The sequence below is a fragment of the Pipistrellus hanaki genome (assembly GCF_964339955.1).
Source record: "Pipistrellus hanaki genome assembly, chromosome: X".
NCBI classification, from domain to species: domain Eukaryota; kingdom Metazoa; phylum Chordata; class Mammalia; order Chiroptera; family Vespertilionidae; genus Pipistrellus; species Pipistrellus hanaki.
In genome coordinates, this window is record NC_140524.1 from 24,908,885 (window position 1) to 24,930,557 (window position 21,673).

At 36.2% G+C, this 21,673-nt stretch overlaps 1 protein-coding gene across 17 annotated transcripts in view; it reads left to right on the forward strand.

Annotated features, from left to right (window-relative positions):
- Window positions 1-21,673, forward strand: part of MBNL3 (muscleblind like splicing regulator 3) — a 131,853-nt gene that overhangs the window by 42,642 nt on the left and 67,538 nt on the right. For 10 of the 17 annotated variants that reach the window (XM_084870746.1, XM_084870747.1, XM_084870743.1 and 7 more), the window contains one exon: window positions 14,556-15,414. The exons of 5 other annotated variants lie outside the window; for them this stretch is intronic. In XM_084870746.1, the coding sequence (XP_084726872.1) occupies window positions 15,238-15,414 (177 nt within the window). In that variant the 5' untranslated portion in view covers window positions 14,556-15,237. The remainder of the gene's footprint in view (window positions 1-14,555; window positions 15,415-21,673) is intronic. 2 more of the 17 variants (XM_084870738.1, XM_084870737.1) reach the window with 2 other exon arrangements.

The following is a 21,673-nucleotide window of genomic DNA, read 5'->3' on the forward strand; positions in this document are numbered from 1 at the left end:
ATAAAAAAGAAAAAATTCTCATCGTTTGCAGAAAAATCCCTTTGAGTCCACTAGAAGTATTGGCATTGAAGTATTAAACTACTTGGCCTTTGAAATTAATGCATATTTGGTTCTCTCTCAACGTTTTCAGCCACAAAGACTTTTCTCTACATGTTCACTAGTTTTTAAGCACTCCTAATAGTAGTAGGGACTTTGAATTGAGACTGATAATCTGATTTTTTTTGTCTATAATAACACTGTTAAATTCATGTAAGGAAGCCCTCATTGAATGCATACTTGATACAGTGATGAATCCCTGTATACCAGCGATATTCAACAGTTATGCCCCAGAATTTTTAAAACATGCCTTACTAATTAATCAGGGGCACTGATCTTTTTTTCTTTAAGATTATCAAATAACAAAATGATAACAGCCAACACAACAATGGCAGTCTTGTATTAATAAATGAAAATTATACCTATTTTTTGTCAGATTGACAAACATTTATTTTGCTGTGCCACAGAATTTTAGTACTTTATGTATGAAAAAGGTTGAAAATTACTGCTTTACTCCATTAAATCCATTATATGCTACTTTTGTTTATTTCTTTGGGAAATAATCATCCTTATATGATTGACAACTTTGACTACATACTTACTTGAGCTGTTTATTAATATTCTGAGAATAAGCCCTTAGTGATAGTTTTTGATTATTGTTTTGCTGTGTGTGTATGTGTGTGTGTGTGTGGTTGTGTTAGTGAACAGTGAATGCTCAACTAAATCTTATCAATGAAAAAAATCAGCCCAGGAAATTCAATTGAATTAAATTAAATATGTAATTTTGGAGGACCATGAATACTTCCAAATCACTGGAGTGCTAAAGTCCTGTAATAGGAACTTACAGGATGCCATTTTAGTTTAAAAGTTACGTACTATCTTAATTTAACTCATGGCATAAGCTTGTTCTATAACAAAATCTAACAAAGAAAATCTTTGTTGAAATTTCAACTATATTTTCAAAAGGAATTTTCATGATATACATTAATATTGAAGTGTTTGAGTCAATTCAGAATATAAGAAGAAAATTACAAGTCCTTACTGATTGGGGTCTTTGATAAGTAGTCAGTACCAATACTTCCTAATAACTAATAAATTTGAACCAGTCACTTAAGCTCCTTGGCCTCACTTCCACAAGTGTACAATTGCCTGCTCAGAGGACGCCAATTAAGTTATTCTATAATCCTATTTACATTAATAAAGATGACTTAAAATGCTTTTTAAAGTGCAAACGGGATGCTGCATTTTTCAGTTTGTTTCTCTACCTACTTTTCATTCTGGCCTGACATGAATCACTGCCTGTCCTGGCCTAACAGACTCTGTGAACTGGAGAGAAACACTCTGACCTTCATCCAGGTCCTTTCATCTTTTGTTCTTCCACAAGATCTTGGATACATAAACTTTGTTCCGATTGTGTGTTGTAGGCTACTTAAATAAAAACAATTGTCCAAGGGCTGATCATTGTTACCATGCTACATTTGTGGCCACTAAGTTTCTACTCTGCTTAAAATCTTTGAGAGAGGCTCCCTTTCATAACACAGATACACTCTTTGAGTCACTTTCAAGGTCTTTCAGAAACTACCCACACATTGTTTCTCTTCCCCAGTATGAAACTGCCATCCCAGTCAGCCCACATCTGCTCACCATCCTACAAATTCCAGAAGCCTCATCTTTTCTTTTCACCCTCATCCTCATTCTTCTTTTCCAGAATGCTCTCTGCTTCTCCTCTGTCCTCATTCTTTAAGGCCCAGCTCCACTTTCTCTTGTTTGAAAACTTTCTAGACCTCTCCAGGCCTGAGTGACATTCTCCTCTCAGAACTCTTGATTTTGTTATTAATATTCCTGAATGTTTCTCTCTTTTTTTGTCTAAATTGTTTACTTTTATTTTATATTATGTTGTTCTTGCCTCCTCAATTCAGTAGAGGCTTTTTGAGTGCAGAGGCAGTGTCTTAGAGTTCTTCTGATTCTCCAGAAGCATGTGACACGAGTCTGTGCATATAGTTGGTGTACAATAATGTTTGCTGTTTGATATTTTACCACGTGAATTTTTCAAAGGCCTAATTTGCACGATTTTAGGGAATGATAATAAATATTTGTTAAATGGATAAAATGAATGATGGGTATGTTTTTGTTTATTTTCACTCTCCCTCATTCATATCCATGGCCATCTAAGTGATTGTATGATTCTCAGGACAGGGATTTTATCTTGTTCACTTTTGTATTCCCAGCCTCTAGATAAATACCTAGGTCATACTAAATGCCCAATAAATATCTGTGGAATTATTGATAATACAGTAAAATCACCCCTTATACATTAAATGCAATCAGTCTTGAGATTCATTTTGTATTTTACTCATCTAAAATATTTTAACAGTAAAAGACATGAATTGCTTAATATGTTATTTCCATTTTCTTCAAGTTTAAATAGCTTTGAGTGAATAAAAATCTTTTAATGGCACTAGGACATCTGCCCCATCCACATAAGCAAGTAACCTGCATTGTTCAATAACAACTGTGTTTAAAATCCAGATTTTAAGTTGTTCTTATATTAAACTAAGTTATTTTAAAGTATTTAAATGGCATTTGGTAACAAGTTCTCATAATTTTGTATACTATTTAAAAAAGATAAACCTTGGCCAGCTGGTGTGATTCAGTACTTGAGTGTTGACCTATAAACCAGGAGGTCATGATTCAATTCTCCATTGGGGTATATACCTGGTTTGCTGGTTCAATTTCCCATGGGAGGCATACAGGAGGCAGCTGATAAATGATTCTTTCTCATCGTGGAAGTTTCTCTCTTTCCCTCTCCCCTCTTCTCAAAAATCAATAAAATATATATTAAAAATAATAAAAAGAGATAAACCTTAAAAAAAAAAAAAGATGAACTTGTTTGACAAAAACCAGTCACATACACTGCTAAAGCTATGTTTGAAAGATACTGTAGCACCTATTCGTTTTTCTTTCAGTTTTACCATATGTATGAACTGTGATTTTAATTGGTTTATAAAATAACTGATCTGATTTTTGATGTGTGATTTTTAGAAGATATCAGTTCTTTTTTAATTCTTTATTATTGAAAGTATTACATGTAGTATTACACATGTTTCCTTTTTCCCCCCAGTGACCTCTCCCCAGCCACTCCCATGCCCCAGCACATGCTCTCATCCTCTAGTGTCTGTGTCCATTGGTTATGCTTCTAAACATGCATACAAGTCCTTTGGTTGATCTCTTACTCCAGGCCCCTCTCCTGCCTTTCCTCTGAAGTATCACTGTCTGTTTGATGCTTCTATGTATCTGGATCTGTTTTTGATCATCAGTTTATGTTGTTCATTATATTCCACAAATGAGTGAGATCATGTGATATTTATCTTTCTCCAGCTGGCTTATTTCACTTAGCATAATGCTCTCCAATTCATCCAGGGTGTTGCAAATGGTAAGAATTCCTTCCTTTTTACAGCAGTATAGTATTCCATTGTGTAGATGTAACATAGTTTTCTAATCTACTCATCTGCTGATGGGCACTTAGGCTGTTTCCAAATCTTAGCTATTATAAATTGTGCTTCTATGAACATGAGGGTGCGTATATCCTTTCTGATTGGTGTTTCTGTTTTCTTGGGATATATTCTTAACAATGATATTATTGGGTCAAAAGGAAATTTAAAGTTTTGAAGAAATGCTGTCCAATTTTCCACAATGGCTGTACCAGTCTGTATTTCCACCAACAGTGAAGGAGGGTTCCTTTTTCACCAAATCCTCTCCAGCACTTGTCATTTGTTAATTTGTTGATGATAGCCATTCTGACAGATGTGAGGTGGTACCTCATTGTTGTGGGATTTGCATCTTTTGGATTATTTGTGACTTTGAGCATGCTTTCATATGTATCTTGGCTTTCTGAATATCCTTTTTTGAAAAGTATCTATTTCGGTCCTTTGCCCATTTTTTTATTGGATTGTTTATCTTCCTTTTGTTAAGTTGTATAATTTCCCTGTTAATGTTGGAGATTAAACTCTTATCAGAGATTGCATTAGCAAATACGTTCTCCCATGCCTAAAATATATTTTTCCATCCCTTCTCTTTCAGTCTGTGTGAGTCTCTTGTTCTGAGGTGGGTCTACTGTAGACAGCATATATGTTGGTCATGTTTTCTTATCCATTCAGCCACTCTATGTCTTTTGATTGGAGTATTTAGTCCACTTACATTTAAGGTTGTTATTGATAGGTACTTGTTTGTAGTAATTTTTATTCTTTATGCCTGTGTTCCTTCTTCCCTTTCTAGTTCTTTTTACAACAGTCCCTTTATCATTTCTTGCATTGCTGGCTTGGTAGTGATAAACTCCCTTAGCCTGTTTTTGTCTGGGAACCTCCTGATTTCCGCTTCAATTTTGAATGATATTCTTGCTGGATAGAGTATTCTTGGGTTCAGCCCCTTGCTTTGCATCACTTTGTATACTTCATTCCATTCCCTACTGGCTTGATGTGTTTCTGTTGAGAAAATATTTGCTAATCTAATGGGAGATCCCTTGTAGGTTTCTCTCTGTCTCTCTCTTGCAGCCTTTTAAGATTCTCTCTTTGTTGTTAATATTTGCCTTTGTAATTATGAAGTGTCTTGGTGTGGGTCTTTTTTGGATTGAACTTGTTGGTCACATTCTGTGTTTGTGTGACTTTTTCCTTCTCCATATCAGAGAAGTGTCCTGTCATTATTTCTTCAAATAGCTTTTCTAACTCTTGCTCCTCTTCTTTTCCTTCTGGCACCCCTATTATATATCTTCATTTCATATTGTCTCAAAGCTGCCTTAGGCTCTCCTGCTCTCCTCCTGGCTTTTAATATTTTTCTCCAATTGCTATTCAGATTGGGTGTGTTTTCCTGCTCTATCTTCTAACTCACTAATTCACTCCTCCATTTCTTCTAGTCTACTGTTGAAATCTCCCATTGTACTTTTCATTGTATTTGTATCAGTGATTTCCTCTCGATTCTTACATAAGTTGTTGATTTTTCTCATCCATCCTGTTTATGAACTGTATGACCCTTACTCTGAATTCTTTTTCTGACATATTGCATGCATTTATTTCATTTAGTTCCTTTTTCTGGCAATTCCTCCTTTTCCTTCTTTATTGGGTTCTTTCTTTGTCTCCCCATTTTTGCTATCTCTTTTTGGACCTAGGCTCCATGCTTGGGGGTTGAGAGGTTGAAGACCCTATCAGGGCAATGGTCCAGGAATCATTAGCACAGAGGCTGGGTCTTCCCTGAGTCCCGCACCTTTATTATCTCTTCTCTGAGTTGTACCCATTCTCCCATAGATCTGGTCCCTCAGTTGTCTGCTTCAGATGCTTGTGTGGGAGCAGGTGCACAGTTCCTCTGATGTGTGACTCCCTGTGAGGACCCAGAGCCCTCTGTCATGCAATTTGCTGTGCAGCCCTGGCACTTGTGGTAGAGTGGCACCCTAGTTTCCTCTGTCAGTGCACTTGCAGCACTGTTTTATGACCTGGCTTATTCCAGATTGCCCCAGCAGTGCTCTCCTGTGGCCCAGAGTGAGATGTACATTGGGTTATTCTGGATGGCCCTGGTAAGACTTTCCTGGGGGCCAGGGTGGAATGGGCATAGGTTATTCTAGGTCACACAGTTAGACCTCCCCTGTGGTCCTGAGTGAGGCATGTGCTGGGTTGCCATGGGTCATGCCACTCAGGCCAGGGTGAAGCAGGTGTGGTTCCTCCAAGTCACCCCAGCAGGGCTGTCCATGGGGCCAGAGTGTGGGAGGGTTGTGGGATTCCCTCTGGCTTGCACTCACTGCGGGATTCTGGAGCTGGATCCTAGGACCCTGGGTCCCAGTGGGTTGGTGAGAAGGCCTGGTGTGGGAGCTCACCCTGGTTGTGCATGCTCTCTGCAGATGTCTGGGAGCCTTACAGGAGGTGTTGTGCCATTCACTGCTGGACACAGTGGTGGTTCCACTTGGGTTATGGCTGGCAAGTGGCATTTTCTAGGTGTCATCTGCCTTTCCTTATTGGAAATTGTCTCTCAGCTGTGTCTAATTAGTTAATTCAGGGTGGATGATCTCCCATTTAGTCACTTTTCTGACCTGGTCCTAAGAGGAGTTGCACAATACTGCTGCTTATTCAGCCACCTTTTTTTTTTTTTTTTTTTTTTTTTTTTTTTTTTTTAATCTTCCCTTATCTGCTTTTTGTAAAAGGTGTCTTAAATTTAGTACTCTGGTAAAATTGTGGGAAAATGCAACTAAGCTTAAAAAGACTTAATGAAAAAGCCTGCACATAAGCAAAATATCATTATTTTTAGAGTGGTTTTGTTTGTTTTTCTGGATAAAAAACTCAGTTTTCCATAGGATTCCTGTGAAATCATGATTTTCATCTTCAATGCTAAGCACCTCTCATATACCTTAAAGAACGAGTATTCGTAGACCACTAATGATAACATGTGAGGGAAATAGGACTTAAAGCAAACATGAAAACTTGAAAGCTTTGAAACTTTGTTAGCCTGCCAATTCAAGCAGCATGTGGCAGGTGTGTCATACATTCATAGAGCCAAAATAAATGGCCACAAGAAATTCCAAGGTAATAAAAATGTAAGGAAAGTATAAAATGGAAAGAAAGAAAACTTTGTTTTTGTTGTTTATTCAGGAGTTCGATAAATACATTTAAATACCATATTTTCCGGCGTATAAGACGATGTTTGAAACGAAAAAAAGCCTGCTCAGATTGGCCAGAGTCAGAGAGGCTGTCTATTAAAAAAAGAACTGGTGTTGCCTCTGAAGTGGGGGTAGTCTTATACAGCAAATATAGGCCTAAACCTATGTTTTAACTGTAAAATTAGGGGGGTCATCTTATACGCCGGAAAATGTGATAAATGCCTCTTTATATATTCCTTTACATGCCAAATAGTGTCTTCTAGACCAGGCATTGGCAATGTTTGTGCTATGTGCTGGTTTGTGGAAATAAAGCAAAAGAAAGGAGGAGACAAGGAAAATGTAGGAAATGTGTGCAAAAGTAGCTGCTGGTGGTGGCCTGGCAAAAACTCTGGAATAAGCTACTGTTTCTAGTATATTGGTAGATAATATTTATTTCTTTTGTTTTACCAAGACAACTTCCATGAGAAAACTTGTGAATACTCAAAATGATGTCTTCTCCACCCCCATGCTCACTGGGGTTTCATCACATGGATTGTTGAGCAAATTATTTCAAAGATTAATCTACTATCCAAAGTTATAGGCATAAATCATTTTGGAATCCAAATTTTTTTATTCTAAATCCAGGATTAGATCTTATTGCTGTCAAATGAGCATGGATAGGTATTTCTTATGGAAACTGCATGCTCTACAGGTCAAGAATCCCAGGTATTAACATTCCCATTTGAAAGCTAAAATTCTGAGAAAAACGCAACTTTACAGGTCTAATAGATTCAAAATGATAGAGGTGGCCAAGGCTCTGCCAGCCTTGAGGGTGCTTATTTGACAAAACTCCTTGCTAGCATGCTACAGCAGAAGGGGTCATGTTTAATTACCATTTAATCTTCAACTTTTCAAAATAAGAATCCTAGAGAATGCTATAGCACTCTAACTTCCATTGAGAAGATAGTGCTAACAAACCTGAGTAAGACATGATTTCTACCCACAGGGAATTTACAATCTAATAATGGAGAAAAGTTAAGGGCTATAATGAAAGAATATGATACATGCCATGAGAGACACAGTATTTGTGACATGCTTAAGAGGGTGGGCTCTGGACTCAGACTGGCTGGGTTTGAACCATGGTTTGATAACTTACCAGCAACATGAAGTTGTGCAAGTTAAAATTACTAACCCTTTCTCCACCTCTGTTTTCCAATATGTTAAATGGCAGCAGTACCTCACTCTTCAAAAGGGATCTGTAATTCCAATGTATTCCTTTTGGTGACTAATTTCTATGCAAAAGTGTTTGAGTATTTAAGAGTGTTCTTATGTCACAGTGCTTGATGTACCATAAATGGTGATTTAGAGCCTGAGGTTGAAAATAGAGTATCTAGTGTGTGCTTCTAAAACTTCATTGACTCTCATAATCATTTTGCTTTTCTGTGCCTTAGGTTTCTTCTCTATTTATTTTATGTTTAAATTTTCTTTATTGATTAAGGTGTTACATATGTGTCCTTGTTCCCCCATTACTCCCCTATCCCCCCACTCATGCTCTCACTGCCCTGTTGTCTGTGTCCATTGGTTAGGCTTATATGTATGCAAACAAGTCCTTTGGTTGATCTATCCCCCTTACCCCCACCCTCTCCTACCTTCCCTCTGAGGTTTGATCGATGTTTCTCTATCTCTGGATCTGTTTTTGTTCATCAGTTTATGTTGTTCACTATATTCCAAAAATGAGTGATATCATGTGATATTTATCTTTCTCTGACTGGCTTATTTCACTTAGCATAATACTCTTCAGTTTCATCCATGCTGTTGCAAATAGTAAGAACTCTTTTTTCCTCCACAGCACAGTATTCCATTGTGTATATGTGCCATAGTTTTCTGATCCAGTCATCTGCTGATGGGCACTTAGGCTGTTTCCAAATCTTAAAATCTTAGCTATGGTGAATTGTGCTGCTATGAGCATAGGAGTGCATATATTTTTTCTAATTGGTGTTTCTAGTTTCATGGGATATATTACTAGAAGTGGGATCACTGGGTCAAATGGGAGTTCCATTTTTAGGTGTTTTTTTTTTTTTTTTTTTTTTTTTTTTTTTTTTTGTGTGTGTGTGTGTGTGTGTGTGTGTGTGTGTGTGTGTTTAGCTCAGTGGCTGCGCCAGTCTGCATTCCCACCAGCAATGCACGAGGGTTCCTTTTTCTCCGCATCCTCGCCAGTACTTGTCATTTGTTGATTTGTTGATGATAGCCATTCTGAAAGGTGTGGGATGGTATCACATTGTTGTTTTGATTTGCATCTCTAGGATGATTAGTGACTTTGAGCATGTTTTCATATGTCTCTTGGTCTTCTTTCTGTTTTCTTTAAAAAGTTGCTATTTAGGTCTGTTGCCCTTTTTTTTTTTATTGGATTATTTATCTTCCTTTTATTAAGTTGTATGAGTTCCCTGTAAATGTTGGAGATTAAACCCTTATTGGTGATAACATTGGCAAATATGTTCTCTTATGCAGTGGGCTTTCTTGTTTTATTGATGGTTTCTTTTCCTGTGAAAAAGCTTTTTATTTAGATGTAGTCCCATTTGTTTATTTTCTCTTTAGTTTCCATTGCCCTAGGAGCAGTACCAGTGAAGAAATTACTTCAGCATATGTCTGAGATTTTTCTGCCTGTGGATTCCTCTAGTATTTTTATGGATTTCCATCTTATGTTTAAGTCCTTTATCCATTTTTAGTTTATTTTTTTGTATGGTGTAAGTTGGTGGTCTAGTTTCATTTTTTGCAAGAATCTGTCCAATTTTCCCAACACCATTTATTGAAGAAACTGTCTTGACTCCATTGTATGTTCATACCTCCTTTGTAGAATATTAATTGAGCATAGTGGCTTTGGTTGATTCTATTTAAATGAGCAAAGGAGTTTCATGATAGCAGGGACCTTACCAGTCTTGGTCAACATCTAGAACAGTGCCTGGCACATCACAGATGATGGATAAATGTTGGTGCAGCACAACTCAGGGATATTATGAAAATGGTGATACAACAGACATGCACATAATTTTGAGAGTCATGAGTACTATAAAAAGTGACTGGCTTTTCTTGTTTAAGATTCTAAAGTGAGATAAGAGATTAGAAATGATCTCTATTTACAGTTCTCTGCTGATGTTTAAACATGAATTTTGGAGTTAGAAAATAATTTCCTCTACTCGTGGTTCTATCATTTAAAGCTTTTTAACTTCAGATAAGTAACCTCTACCAGCTTTATTTTCTTCATTGTTATTTTGGGGATATCACTCTTGCTTTCGAGTATTTTTTAGAGCTCTAATGATGAATGGAATGAAACCACTTGTGAATTCCAAATACTATACAAATACAAATGTGCTAAGCAATGGAAACTTTATGCTCTACATTAGAGGACTAAAAAATATAAACAACCAAAATTGTATTCCTATCACTCAAATCTAAGGCAGTGAAGATAAAACTGAATTGTTTGTAAAAGTTGATCTTATTTAAAACATAGGGGAAATGAACATTCTCCCTGTATTTTATACACAGTCAGATAAGCACAGCTGCAGGAGAGAAATTCTTTCCATCATCACAACAGCTCTTTTTAATTGTTGCATCTAGCTTTTTCTATGCCAGCTCCAAAAATAGTTCCAGTCTGAAGGAAGTGTTTTGAGAATTTGGCTAGGGACCCAGAAGAGGTTACAGGCTGAGTTAAAAAACACACATGAAAATTCCTTCTTCAATTACCCCTATTTTACATGAATTGCATGGCCAGAGTCCATCTTCTGAATGCATTATTCATGTAAAAGTTCAAAATTATTTAGTATCTGTTTCTATACTTCATGGACCCTTATAGAAAAAAATATTTCTACATACCCTCACTGTTTATATTCTGAGCAGATTACACACACATACACACACACACACTGAGTGGCCAGATTATTATGATCTCTGAAAGCATAATAATCTGGCCACTCAGTGTATATCTTATATAATAAAAGGCTATTATGCAAATTGTCCCTTCAACCAGGAGTTCAACCAGCAGGCAGGCCAGCCAACCTCCCATCCACTTCCCCTCCCCCTGGCCAGGCTGGCCGGCCCCAACCAATGCACGAATTCATGCACCGGGGCTCTAAAATATATATATATATACTGAGTGGCCAGATTATTATGTGTTCAGAGATCATAATAATCTGGCCACTCAGTGTGTGTGTGTGTGTGTGTGTGTGTGTGTGTGTGTGTGTGTGTAAAATTTGGGGGAGGTATTATTCTTTCAAATGTATTTAGGCAGCCTATGTAATTTAGCTGTCAAAATTTTCTTTAAATATAAACTCATAAACTCACAAAATACATACTTTTATAGTACTTTCCATTATATGCTTAGTCAGTTACAATATGGAACTTAATGAACTTAGTAGCACTAAATAGAATTTGTGTCCAACGAGAATCTAAGAAAGATTGGTGTAGCCAATTTCAACACTCATGAGGCTTTTTCATGTGTCTGTAGACTTTTAAGAAATACAATAACGTCATCCTATCTCATAAAAGAGTAATATGCAAATTGACCATCACTCCAAGACACAAGATGGCCACTCCCATGTGGTCAAAGATGGCTGTACCCATGGACACAAGATGACCGCCACAAGATGGCCTTCAGTGGAAGGCAGTTGTGGCCAGTTAGGTGTGACCAGGCCAGCAGAGGAGGGTGGTTAGGGGGTACCAGGATTGTTGGGGAGGGCAGTTCTGGGTGATCAGGCAAGCAGGGAGGGCAGTTAGGGATGACCAGGTTGGCAGAGGAGGGCAGTTGGGGGAAACCAGGTCAGCAGGGTAGGGCAGTTGTGGGGGACCGGGACTGCAGTAGAGGGCAGTTGGGGTGGACCAGGCCTGCAGGGGTGGACAGTTAGGGGCTACTATTATATACTGTCAGGGGAGAGCAGTTATGGGTGATCAGACCAGCAGGGGTGGACAGTTAGGGGCAATTGGGCTGGCAGGGGAGCAGTTAGGCATCGATCAGGCTGGCAGGGTAGTGGTTAGGAGGTTATCAGGCTGGCAGGCAGAAGCTATTAGGGGCAATCAGGCAAAGGCAAGTGAGTAGTTTGGAGCAAGCAGTCCTGTGTTGTAAGAGGAATGGTAGTTGGACATCCCTCAAGGGGTCCCAGATTAGAGAAGGTGCTGGCTGGGGGCTGAGGGACAACCCCCCCCCCCCCACCCACACACACACACACACACACACACACACACACACATGAATTTAATGCACTGGGCCTCTAGTTAATATATAATATACATACTATCCAATTCACTCACTTAAAGTACACAAGGTAGTGAATAGGGTTATCATCACTATCTAATTCCAGAATATTTTCATTATCTCCAAAGGAGATAGCATACACATTAAGTAGTTTTTCTTCTTTCTCCCCTTAACTAGGCCTTCACAATCAGTACTTTGCTTTTTTACTCTATGGATTACCTATTCTGGATATTTAATATAAATTGAACCATGCAACATGTTGCCACTGTGACTGGCTTCTTCCATTTAGCATAATGTTTTTTGAGGTCCATTCATGTTGTAGCATCTATCAGCACTTTATTCCTTTTGATGATGTAATAATATTCCATTTTTTTTGATATATCACATTTTGTATATCCATTCATCTGTTGAGAGACACTTGTTTTTTTCTACCTTTTAACTATTGTGAATAGTGCTGCTATGAACATTAGTGTACACATATTTGAGACCTTACTTTCAATTCTTTTGGTATGTACCTAGGCATAGAAGTGCTAGGTTGTATGGTAACTGACATTTTGAGGAACTGTTAAAATGCCACAGCAGGTACACAATTTTACATTCCCACCAACAATGTATGACAACTCAAATTTCTTCCCCATTTCTGTTTATATTTTTATTTATTTTTATTTTTATTAATTTCTTTATTAATTAAGGTATCACATATTTGTCCTCAACCCTCCATTCCAATCCCCCAGCCCCCCTACTCATGCCCCCACTCCCCTATTGTCCTTGACCACTGGTTAGGCTCATATGTGTGTACATAAGTCCTTTGGTTAATCTCTCCCTTTATCCCCACCCTCCCTTTGAAGTCCAACAGTCTGACCCATGGCTCCTTATCTCTGGGTCTGTTATAGCCCTCCTAGTGGGTGTAGAGTAGTCTCACACTGTGGTTTTCACTTGCATTTCCCTTATCTGGCTACTTTCATATATATTTTTCTCTAAAGGTCATTTGCCTGACAACCTTAGCCCTCTAGAGCATGATCCTTTATGGAACATATTGTGAAAGATCCCATACACAAATAAAAGCAGTCATAGATCTTCTACATGAAAGCCCTGCACTTTGCTCCCTGAGGCCCCTCATTGACTGAGTAACTCTTATTCAACATGCATGATTGGCTGTTATGTTTTACAGAAGGGAACTGGAAGGTCCACTATAGCAGATATTGTGGCAAGTAAGAGTAGAAGTTTAACCACTACAGTGTACACCAAAAACTAACACAAAAAATAAAATTGAATGTAAGGTGTGATTGCAAAATAAATTTTAAAATAAATAAATACATTTTCAAGTAAAAAAATAATAGAAGTGACAAATATCCATCTGCCACTGAAGAAGAAATATATTTCCCAGGACATTTGTGATCCTAAGCATTCAACCAGAGGCCAAATTATGTTCAATATTTTCTAAGAAGCCAAAGCTACATATTATACATTTTAGAAAGATTTCCATAAAGAATGATTCAAGAAACTCACCCTTTGCTTTTGAATAGATAAGTATACATGGATTTTCTAGATACTTAATTTCCCATTGGCACCTGAAAAATTATGTGATATTGAACTTCATCTTAAATGTGGAAAAAACAAATAGAAAATTTGATTCTATGAAATTATAAAGACATTGTTTTAAAAAAGTAAATGAAAAAAATCTAAAGAATTGATTCTACTTTTTTGATAAAGTTAACAATTAGTTGATTTGTCTCATACTCAGTGCTTACTTTTGCTTTAGAAAATCCTTGTTACTTCAATATGTGTTCATGGGATACTGCCAATAAATTAACCTTTCGTCTGCCTTATCAGCGGAATTGCTAGAATTTGTTGCTGGTTGTCACTGGGTTAAAATGCAAACCTTAAAGCTGCACAATATTGAATGTATGAATGAACAGTGCTTTCTGCCTCACTTATTTGTACATGCAGAAACCTTTTTCTAAGTTGTTCCAATAGCCCTTCATTGAGACTAATAACTAATAGACCATACACAGAAAAAAAACCCAGCATCTTTTTAAAGTATTTTTTTATGTGAAGCACATGCTACATTTCTAGCCTTTATCCTGCCTCATTTTCAGTGGGTCTATAGCTAGTTATGTCATGACCATTTTATGTGATCATGAACAATTACATATCAAGTACACACAGAGTTACTTAAATTTTCTTAACAATTCCTGTTTTCTAGATTTTGAGAGCATATAATCGAGCCTTCCATCAGAATGCAGTAAGGCTAGTTAAAAGACACGTCTGTGGTAGCCTGTAAAAACTTGAGCGGCACAGGTGCATCATAACTGTGTAAGAGTCTGTCATGTCAGGCTCTGGGATTTTCTGTGCAGTAGACCCAAGAATGAATTTCTTACCCCAAACAGATCAAAATTAAGAATTCTTTTTAAAATTGGGTTGTTGCCTAGTCTTGTATTACAACAGTGAATCTAAGTATTTGCTTCCTTTCACTATGCACAATTCTACACTGGGAAATTCACATTTTATTGACAATGGCTAATTGAAGTGTATTGCACTGTCAGTATTTAGATGCTTCCTGTTTTAAATAGGATATAGTTACTTCTTTTCTAAATCTAGAGTTTAAATCAGAAACATTGTATGATATTTGCTAATTTTATTTTGTTTTCCTTGCAGGTTTCTGAGGTGTCTTTTCTGAAAGCTCTTCTGCTTTGATTCCACTTTAGAGCTGTCTCTTTATAAACTCCTCTCCTTACCACCACCACCACCACCACTCAGAACCTAGTGTGCTAATTCTTTTTATTTCTTTGATTCTCAGTTTTTCATAGTCAATTTCCCTCATCCTGATTTTGCAGCATTTTTTTTTTTTTACAATTGTAACATCCTTACCAATCTTAATCATTAAAGCCAAAAAATAGGGAGAAAAGCTTTTCTCCCCCTGAACTGAGACCATTTCACAAATTGAAGGACAGCCAACAGCATATGCTTTTTGCCAAAATAATTGAAAACATCAACTGGAGAGCACATAATTCTTTTGAAAGTCCACCAGTTATTTGAAGTAACTTTGGCAGAAGAACAAAATAAAACACTCAATATTTTAACCTTTATGGTTGCCTTCTTAGAAGTTGGTTTCTAATTTGGTTTTTAGTTATTCCGATACAATTTTTGTTGTATGATTGGCTTTTTGTTTGACTGGACCTAATTTTACGGAAATGAAAACCTAAGTGCTAACGAAGAAAGATTTCACCAAAGCAAACTGTGATCTCTTTACATTTAGCTTGAATTCATTTTTAGTCTTTTAACAACAGCGGTAATACTGTGGTAGAGAGGGTGCGCTTTATTTTATTTTTGCTTTGATATGACCGCTGTTGATGTTGCTCTGATTCGCGATACCATGTGGCTGACTTTAGAAGTCTGTAGAGAATTTCAGAGAGGAACCTGTTCTCGTGCTGATGTAGACTGCAAGTTTGCCCATCCACCAAGAGATTGCCATGTGGAAAATGGCCGTGTGGTGGCTTGTTTTGATTCTTTAAAGGTGAGTCTCATCTAAATGCGCATAATGTTTAAATTCAATCTGTTTATTTCTATTTTTGAAAGGTGATGTGCTTTGAAATTGGTCAAGTTAATAATAGCATGAAAGTGGTTACATTTTTCTTTTGTTTGCTTTTTTAAGACAGGATGTAGACCTTGTGTTTGTACAACTAAGCCAGACTAAAGTTCACCCCATCAAAGGCACTGGTCAAGAGAGATAGATTTAAAGAAAAAAATTTAAGAATTTTTGTAGGAATGAGAAATTTCAGCCTTGCCATAATTCTTTGTGTACAACTTAGGTTTTGAGTACAGGGATCATAATCCTCATATAATTTAGAGAAGTCCTCTACTGAATTATGTTATCAAAATACACTTGTCAAGGACCAGCCAGCTTTCAGAAAGAATAAGCTGAAAATATCACTAGCCAGAAAGAAAATGATGACATCTTAATATTTCTTAGTCAAAGTATATTTTGAATGTTTAACATATTGTTGTAAAGCTAAATTCACTTGTTTTATCTTCCTGAACTGCTATTTGACCAATCTCAGTTTTGTCAGTACAATTTGTAAGAAAAGTCCTATCGCCAAGGCCAACAAACCCAAATAATATGTAGAATAAACAAAATATGAAAGCAAAGGAAATAGTATGAAATAATAAAACATATACAATTGCAGAACAAATGTATTGATTTTCATGTTTTACTCAGTTATCCTTAAATTAAGGATAAAGATGTATAAATTTAAGCTTAGCAAGAAAAAAGCTTAAAATTTTTGTATGCCTTTTGACCAAGCATTTCTAAATATAAAATTGTATTCCAAGGAGAAAAAGCATAGAAGTAAAAAAGGAATAGATTACTGGTTTAATGAGTAAGATTTGCTAGGATACATTAAATATTTTTTCAAAATGTGTTAAAATGAATTAACCTTAGCAAAAACTTTCCAATGTCTTGATATTATTTTATACTTGTCATGACCAATTTTACCGCATTACCATTTTTAGTTATGCATTCACCAATGGAGATGTATTCCTTCATGTGCTCTTTTCTTCAAAAAACATTTGTCAAGTGATATTACTTGAGTAGTTACTTTTACTTATTTTGTAGTTACTAGTTTTTGTTACAAACCATTCCAGTTAAAGAATGAAGCCTTGTTACCATAGATAGAATGGTAATCTCTACCATTAAGAATGTCTGGATTACTCTTATTTGCAGTAAATATTATGACTAAAGGCTTATTCTATTTTCTTTATTTCAGTTTCATTCAAGTTTCCATCTACAGTTATTTTATATATTATTTAAATCTGCTGCAGAACTGGGCAGTGCCATGTAATGGAAGAGCATTGGGTTATTTGGGGGTGGGGGGCGCGCTGCGGGGAGGGATATGTCTTTCATCCAGGCCATAAAAAAGATCTTTCACTGCACTAGGAACTTCACATATTTATTTTCAGGAGCTCTGGGTTGCAGTCCCAGCCCCACTATTGACCTCGGCTACTTGAGTTCTGACACAACTTGGGTTCTGACACAACTTGAGTTCTTTCATCTCTAACAGATGGATCTTCTTCTCTACTTATCCTTCATGATATTTGTGGAGATTCCAATAGATAAGATAAATAAAAAATCATCTATCATTATAAAAGTGAATTAAGTGAAAGGTTTTTTTTATCTTTTCTTTTCTTTTTTTACTATTAGGAATCTTCAAAAACAGTTCTATTAAGTCAGTGTTTATTATTTAGAACGATATACTGGTACTCATGTTTCAAATCTATATGCCCAAATCTAGTTGCCTGAGTGTCATGTTAGTTCTTCAAACTAAGTATCACTGTTTTTATGGTTTACTCTTTGACATAGAGTTCCTTTCAGGTTTTGTAATGTCTATATTCCCAGGCATCTGGTGAAAGGAGACATGTGATGTTCCTAATCATTGTTACAGTTCAAACCAGTTCTTCCACTTAAAGGCAATAAAGTGCCACAAAGGAAACATTTTGAGGAAAAGTAATATAGAAAGTGATTGTTAACAAAATGCATACTGCACTATCACTTCAAAGCTTGGAAAATACTTAATTCAGAAACTACATAGATAATAGCCAATAAGTATTAATAAACCTCTTATTTAAAATATACTATCTATTCACTGCATTCAGAGTTTAAAAAATAATTTTGCATTATGTTAATACCTGATGACCAGTTACACAGGATATAATTTGCATTATTATTACATTATAAAATTTTAATGAAAACCTTAATGTTTCAAATATACAATGCCTTTCAAAAAGTTGCTATTTAGATAGCACATTTGTCACAGTTCCATGTCTGCACAAAAGCTTTGCAATTCTCTTCTTTTATATTATCCTTATTCTAGACATGCTTGAAATGTATGCTAAGTTGAGGGTAATTGATCTATGTGGATTGTACTGTTATCATATCTATAATACACAAATTACACACCTCAATGGTTATTGCAACATTTTCTACCCTCCTCTTGAGTTTGTATAATTAAAACACCTTCAAAATGCATCTGTTTCTTCTTTTATGACTGGTTAAATAATCGAAGCAATCATTTGATGAGTTTTGGCTGATGCTTTTGTTGCTTTTTGTTTTTATTTTTTATTTTTATAAGGACTCCTTTAACAGTAGGTACTCTACCAGACGATGATGGTTCTTTGCCTTCATAATAGGCAAAATAAATATGTCCTATACTGACTTCATAATGAGAGAATATTGTGAATATAAGGAGGGCAAACTTGATGGCTAATTATGCATTGCGCTGAAGTGCTCCGCCCATCACTTTGTGAATGTTGAGTGTTCAATGATAAAGGTTTCACTATCTTTAGATAGAGCCCTAGAGAGTGTAGCCCATAGATTATTTTCCAGCTACATAAAAGAGTATTGTGTTACGTTGATATGCAGCTGTTTTTTACTCAATTGCCTCGTCTGCTTGACACAATTTATTTAAAAAAATTCACTCCCAAGTATTGCTTAACTCATTCTGCACCAAATTCTTGATATTACAGTTTACCATTGATTTGGTTTGGTATTTTTAGTGAATGTCCCTGGCAGTTAACAAAGCATCATCATTAAAAATTCCAACATAAAATCTGTGAGGTTATTTTAATAGTCAAGAATGTTATCTTCATGTATTTCTGCTTCAACAATGGCATATATTGAACCTTTCCTTTCATACCTGAAGCAGTATGATATCAGCCATCTGTTATCCAGAAAGAATATAAATACTATCATTATTTCATTATGACATATCAATACCCATCACATCTGCCCAATACATTCACCACTTTGGGTAGTTTTGTAACAAAAGTTATCGGGAAAGGTCTTAACATCTGGCATAGTCAAAAAACAGTCATGTTAACCCATATATATTCCTAAAGTATTTGAACTGGGTAAGGATCACCCATAAAACAGTCCCACACTATCTTTAAACATCTCATATGATCACAAGCATAATATTTTCACAAGTGAAACCTGTTCTATAGGCCTAAGAATATGAATCTATCTTTGTAGGTCAAATTGTCCTATTGTTACCAGTATATTTTGCGCTTAGTATCACTAGTCACAACAGTTTTCACTAGTTTAAAATTTGATCATCTTTTGACTGAATATTTACCTCATCCCAGTTTGCTAAGGGAAAATTTACAAAGAGCAGAAGACTCTTAGCAACATAATCCCAAGGGTTGCTGGGTTATGCAAGATTTAGAACCATTTTTGATCTCTATCAGAGGTGTGTGCTGCACTATAAAGACATAAAGGCAGCACCTGTCATCCTTAGACTCAAGAAAAATAACATTTTACTTAAGGATTTATGTCTTCTATGATACTAACCTTAAAAAGGAACTGGTAAAGGTCAATGCTATTTTGGACATTTCAAACAGCACTTGAAAGACTCATGGACAGAGACAACTTTTGTTGCTTTCAGTTTTACATTCCACATATGAGTGAAATCATATGGTTCTTAACTTTTTCTGACTGATTTATTTAGCTTAGCATGACATTCTCAAGATTTATCCATGTTTTCACAAACGGCAGTGTTGCATCTTTTCTATAGCTGAGTAATATTCCATTGTTTATACGTACCGCGTCTTCTTTATCAAATCATTGACTGGCCACTGTGAATAATGCCATTTACAATGAACACAGGTGTGCATATATCAATGAATAAATGTTTTCAAATTTGGGGGTAGATACCCAGAAGAGCAGTTGTTTGGTCAGATGATAACACTATTCTTAATAGTTTTAGGAATCTCCGTATTGTTTTCCATTGTGACTGTATCAGTTTCCATTCCCACCAGCAGAGAATGAGGGTTCCCTTTTTACCACAAACTCTCTAACACTTATTACTTGTCTTGTTGATAATAGCCATTTGAACAAGGATCCAGTGGCATCTCATTGAAATATTTTTTTACAGATGTCGTATTTTTCCCCCATTGACCCTGCTCCAGCCCTCACCAGGTCTTCGCTGCACTATTGTCTGTGTCCATGGGTTATGCACACATGCATATAAGTTCTTTGGTTAATCTCTTCCCATCCCTCCTTCCCTCTGAGACTGGTCAGTATGTTGCATGCTTACATGTCTTTGGATTTATTTTGCTTGTCAGTTTCTTTTGCTCATTAGATTCCACATTTAAGTGAAATCATGTGGTACTTGTCTTTCTCTGACTAGTTTATTTCACTTAGCATAACACTTTTTCAGGTGCCTCCATGCTCTCTCAAAGGTAAGAGATACTTTTTTACAACATGGTGCTCCATTGTGTAAATGTACCACGGCTTCTTAAGCCACTCATCTAATTGTAGTTTTGATTTGCGTGTCCCTAATACCTAGTCAAGCTGAGTATCTTTTCATATATCTGTTGGTCATTTGTATGTCTTTTTCAGAGAATTTTCTGTTCATATCTTCTCCCCATTTCTTTTTACTTGAATTGTTTGTTTGGTGTTGAATTGTATGAGTTCTTTATATATTTTGGATATTGATCTCTTGTAGGAGATATTTGATGAGAAAAATTTAAAAAAACACCTTTTTCAGAAAACTGCGATATAGAGACAAATTTATTTTTAAAAATATATATACGTACTTCCATTACCCAATCGAAGTCTTCATATATTTTCTTTCAAATTTTCTTTTTAAAAATACATCTTTACTGATTTCAGAGAGGAAGGTAAAGGGAGAGAGAGATAGAAACATCAATGATGAGAGAGAATCATTGATTGACTACCTCTTGTATGATCAGGGATCAAGTCCACAGTCCAGGCATATACCCTGACCAGGAATTGAACCATGACCTCCTGGTTCATAGGTCAACACTAAACCCTGAGCCACCAGGGCCAGGCCAAAATTTCTTTCAGTGACAACTGTGTCTTTAAAATAAGATTAATTTGCTCCATGGACTCCCAAAGGATTTTCAACTTGCGAAGGAATAATGTTTTAGAAATATGCTTAATTTAAAATATACCATTCTTTAAAAAATATGTAGCCATCAGAAGTTATGTTTATGATAACTATGTCAGAATAATAATAAACTTTTCCTTCTATTGGCTGCCTACTATATACCAGAAACTTTTCACATGCTGACTCTAATCTTTACAACACCCTGTGTAAACTTTACCTTTGGATGGGCCAGGTTTCATCAGCCGTGTGGTCTTGGATAAGTAACCAAACTTTTTGTCCCCAAGTTTTCTCGTTTGTGAAAATATAGAACCTATTGACACCTAACTCTGTAGGTGCATTCAAATGAGATGATCCAAGTAAGGTGCTCAGGACAGGTCTTGATTCATCATAAGCACTCAAGCAATATCTTTTAAAAAATAAATTGTGGATGTCCTAAAAATTTAAACATGAAGAACAAAATTAAATCATGACAGTACTATGATAATGTTTAGGTGGAAACTTATAATCATGTGTGGGGAAGATCTTCTAAGCATTCTATCAAAGGTAGAACCAATAAAGGCTAAGGATTATTAAAATGGACCACACAATAAAAATAATTTCTGAATGGCATAAAACACTACAGTTAGAAGATAAGCAATAATTTGGAAAAAAATTGTGACACACATGACAGATTATTTTAATATACAATGAATTTTATGAATAAAAACCACAAACATTAAAGAATATTTTCTTGCTCAGCTGGTATGGCTCAATGGTTGAAGGCTGACCTATGAACCAGCAGGTCACAGTTCGATTCCCTGTCAAGGCACATGCCTAGGTTTCAAGCTCAGTTCCCGGTAGGGGGCATGCAGAAGGCAGCCAATCAATAGT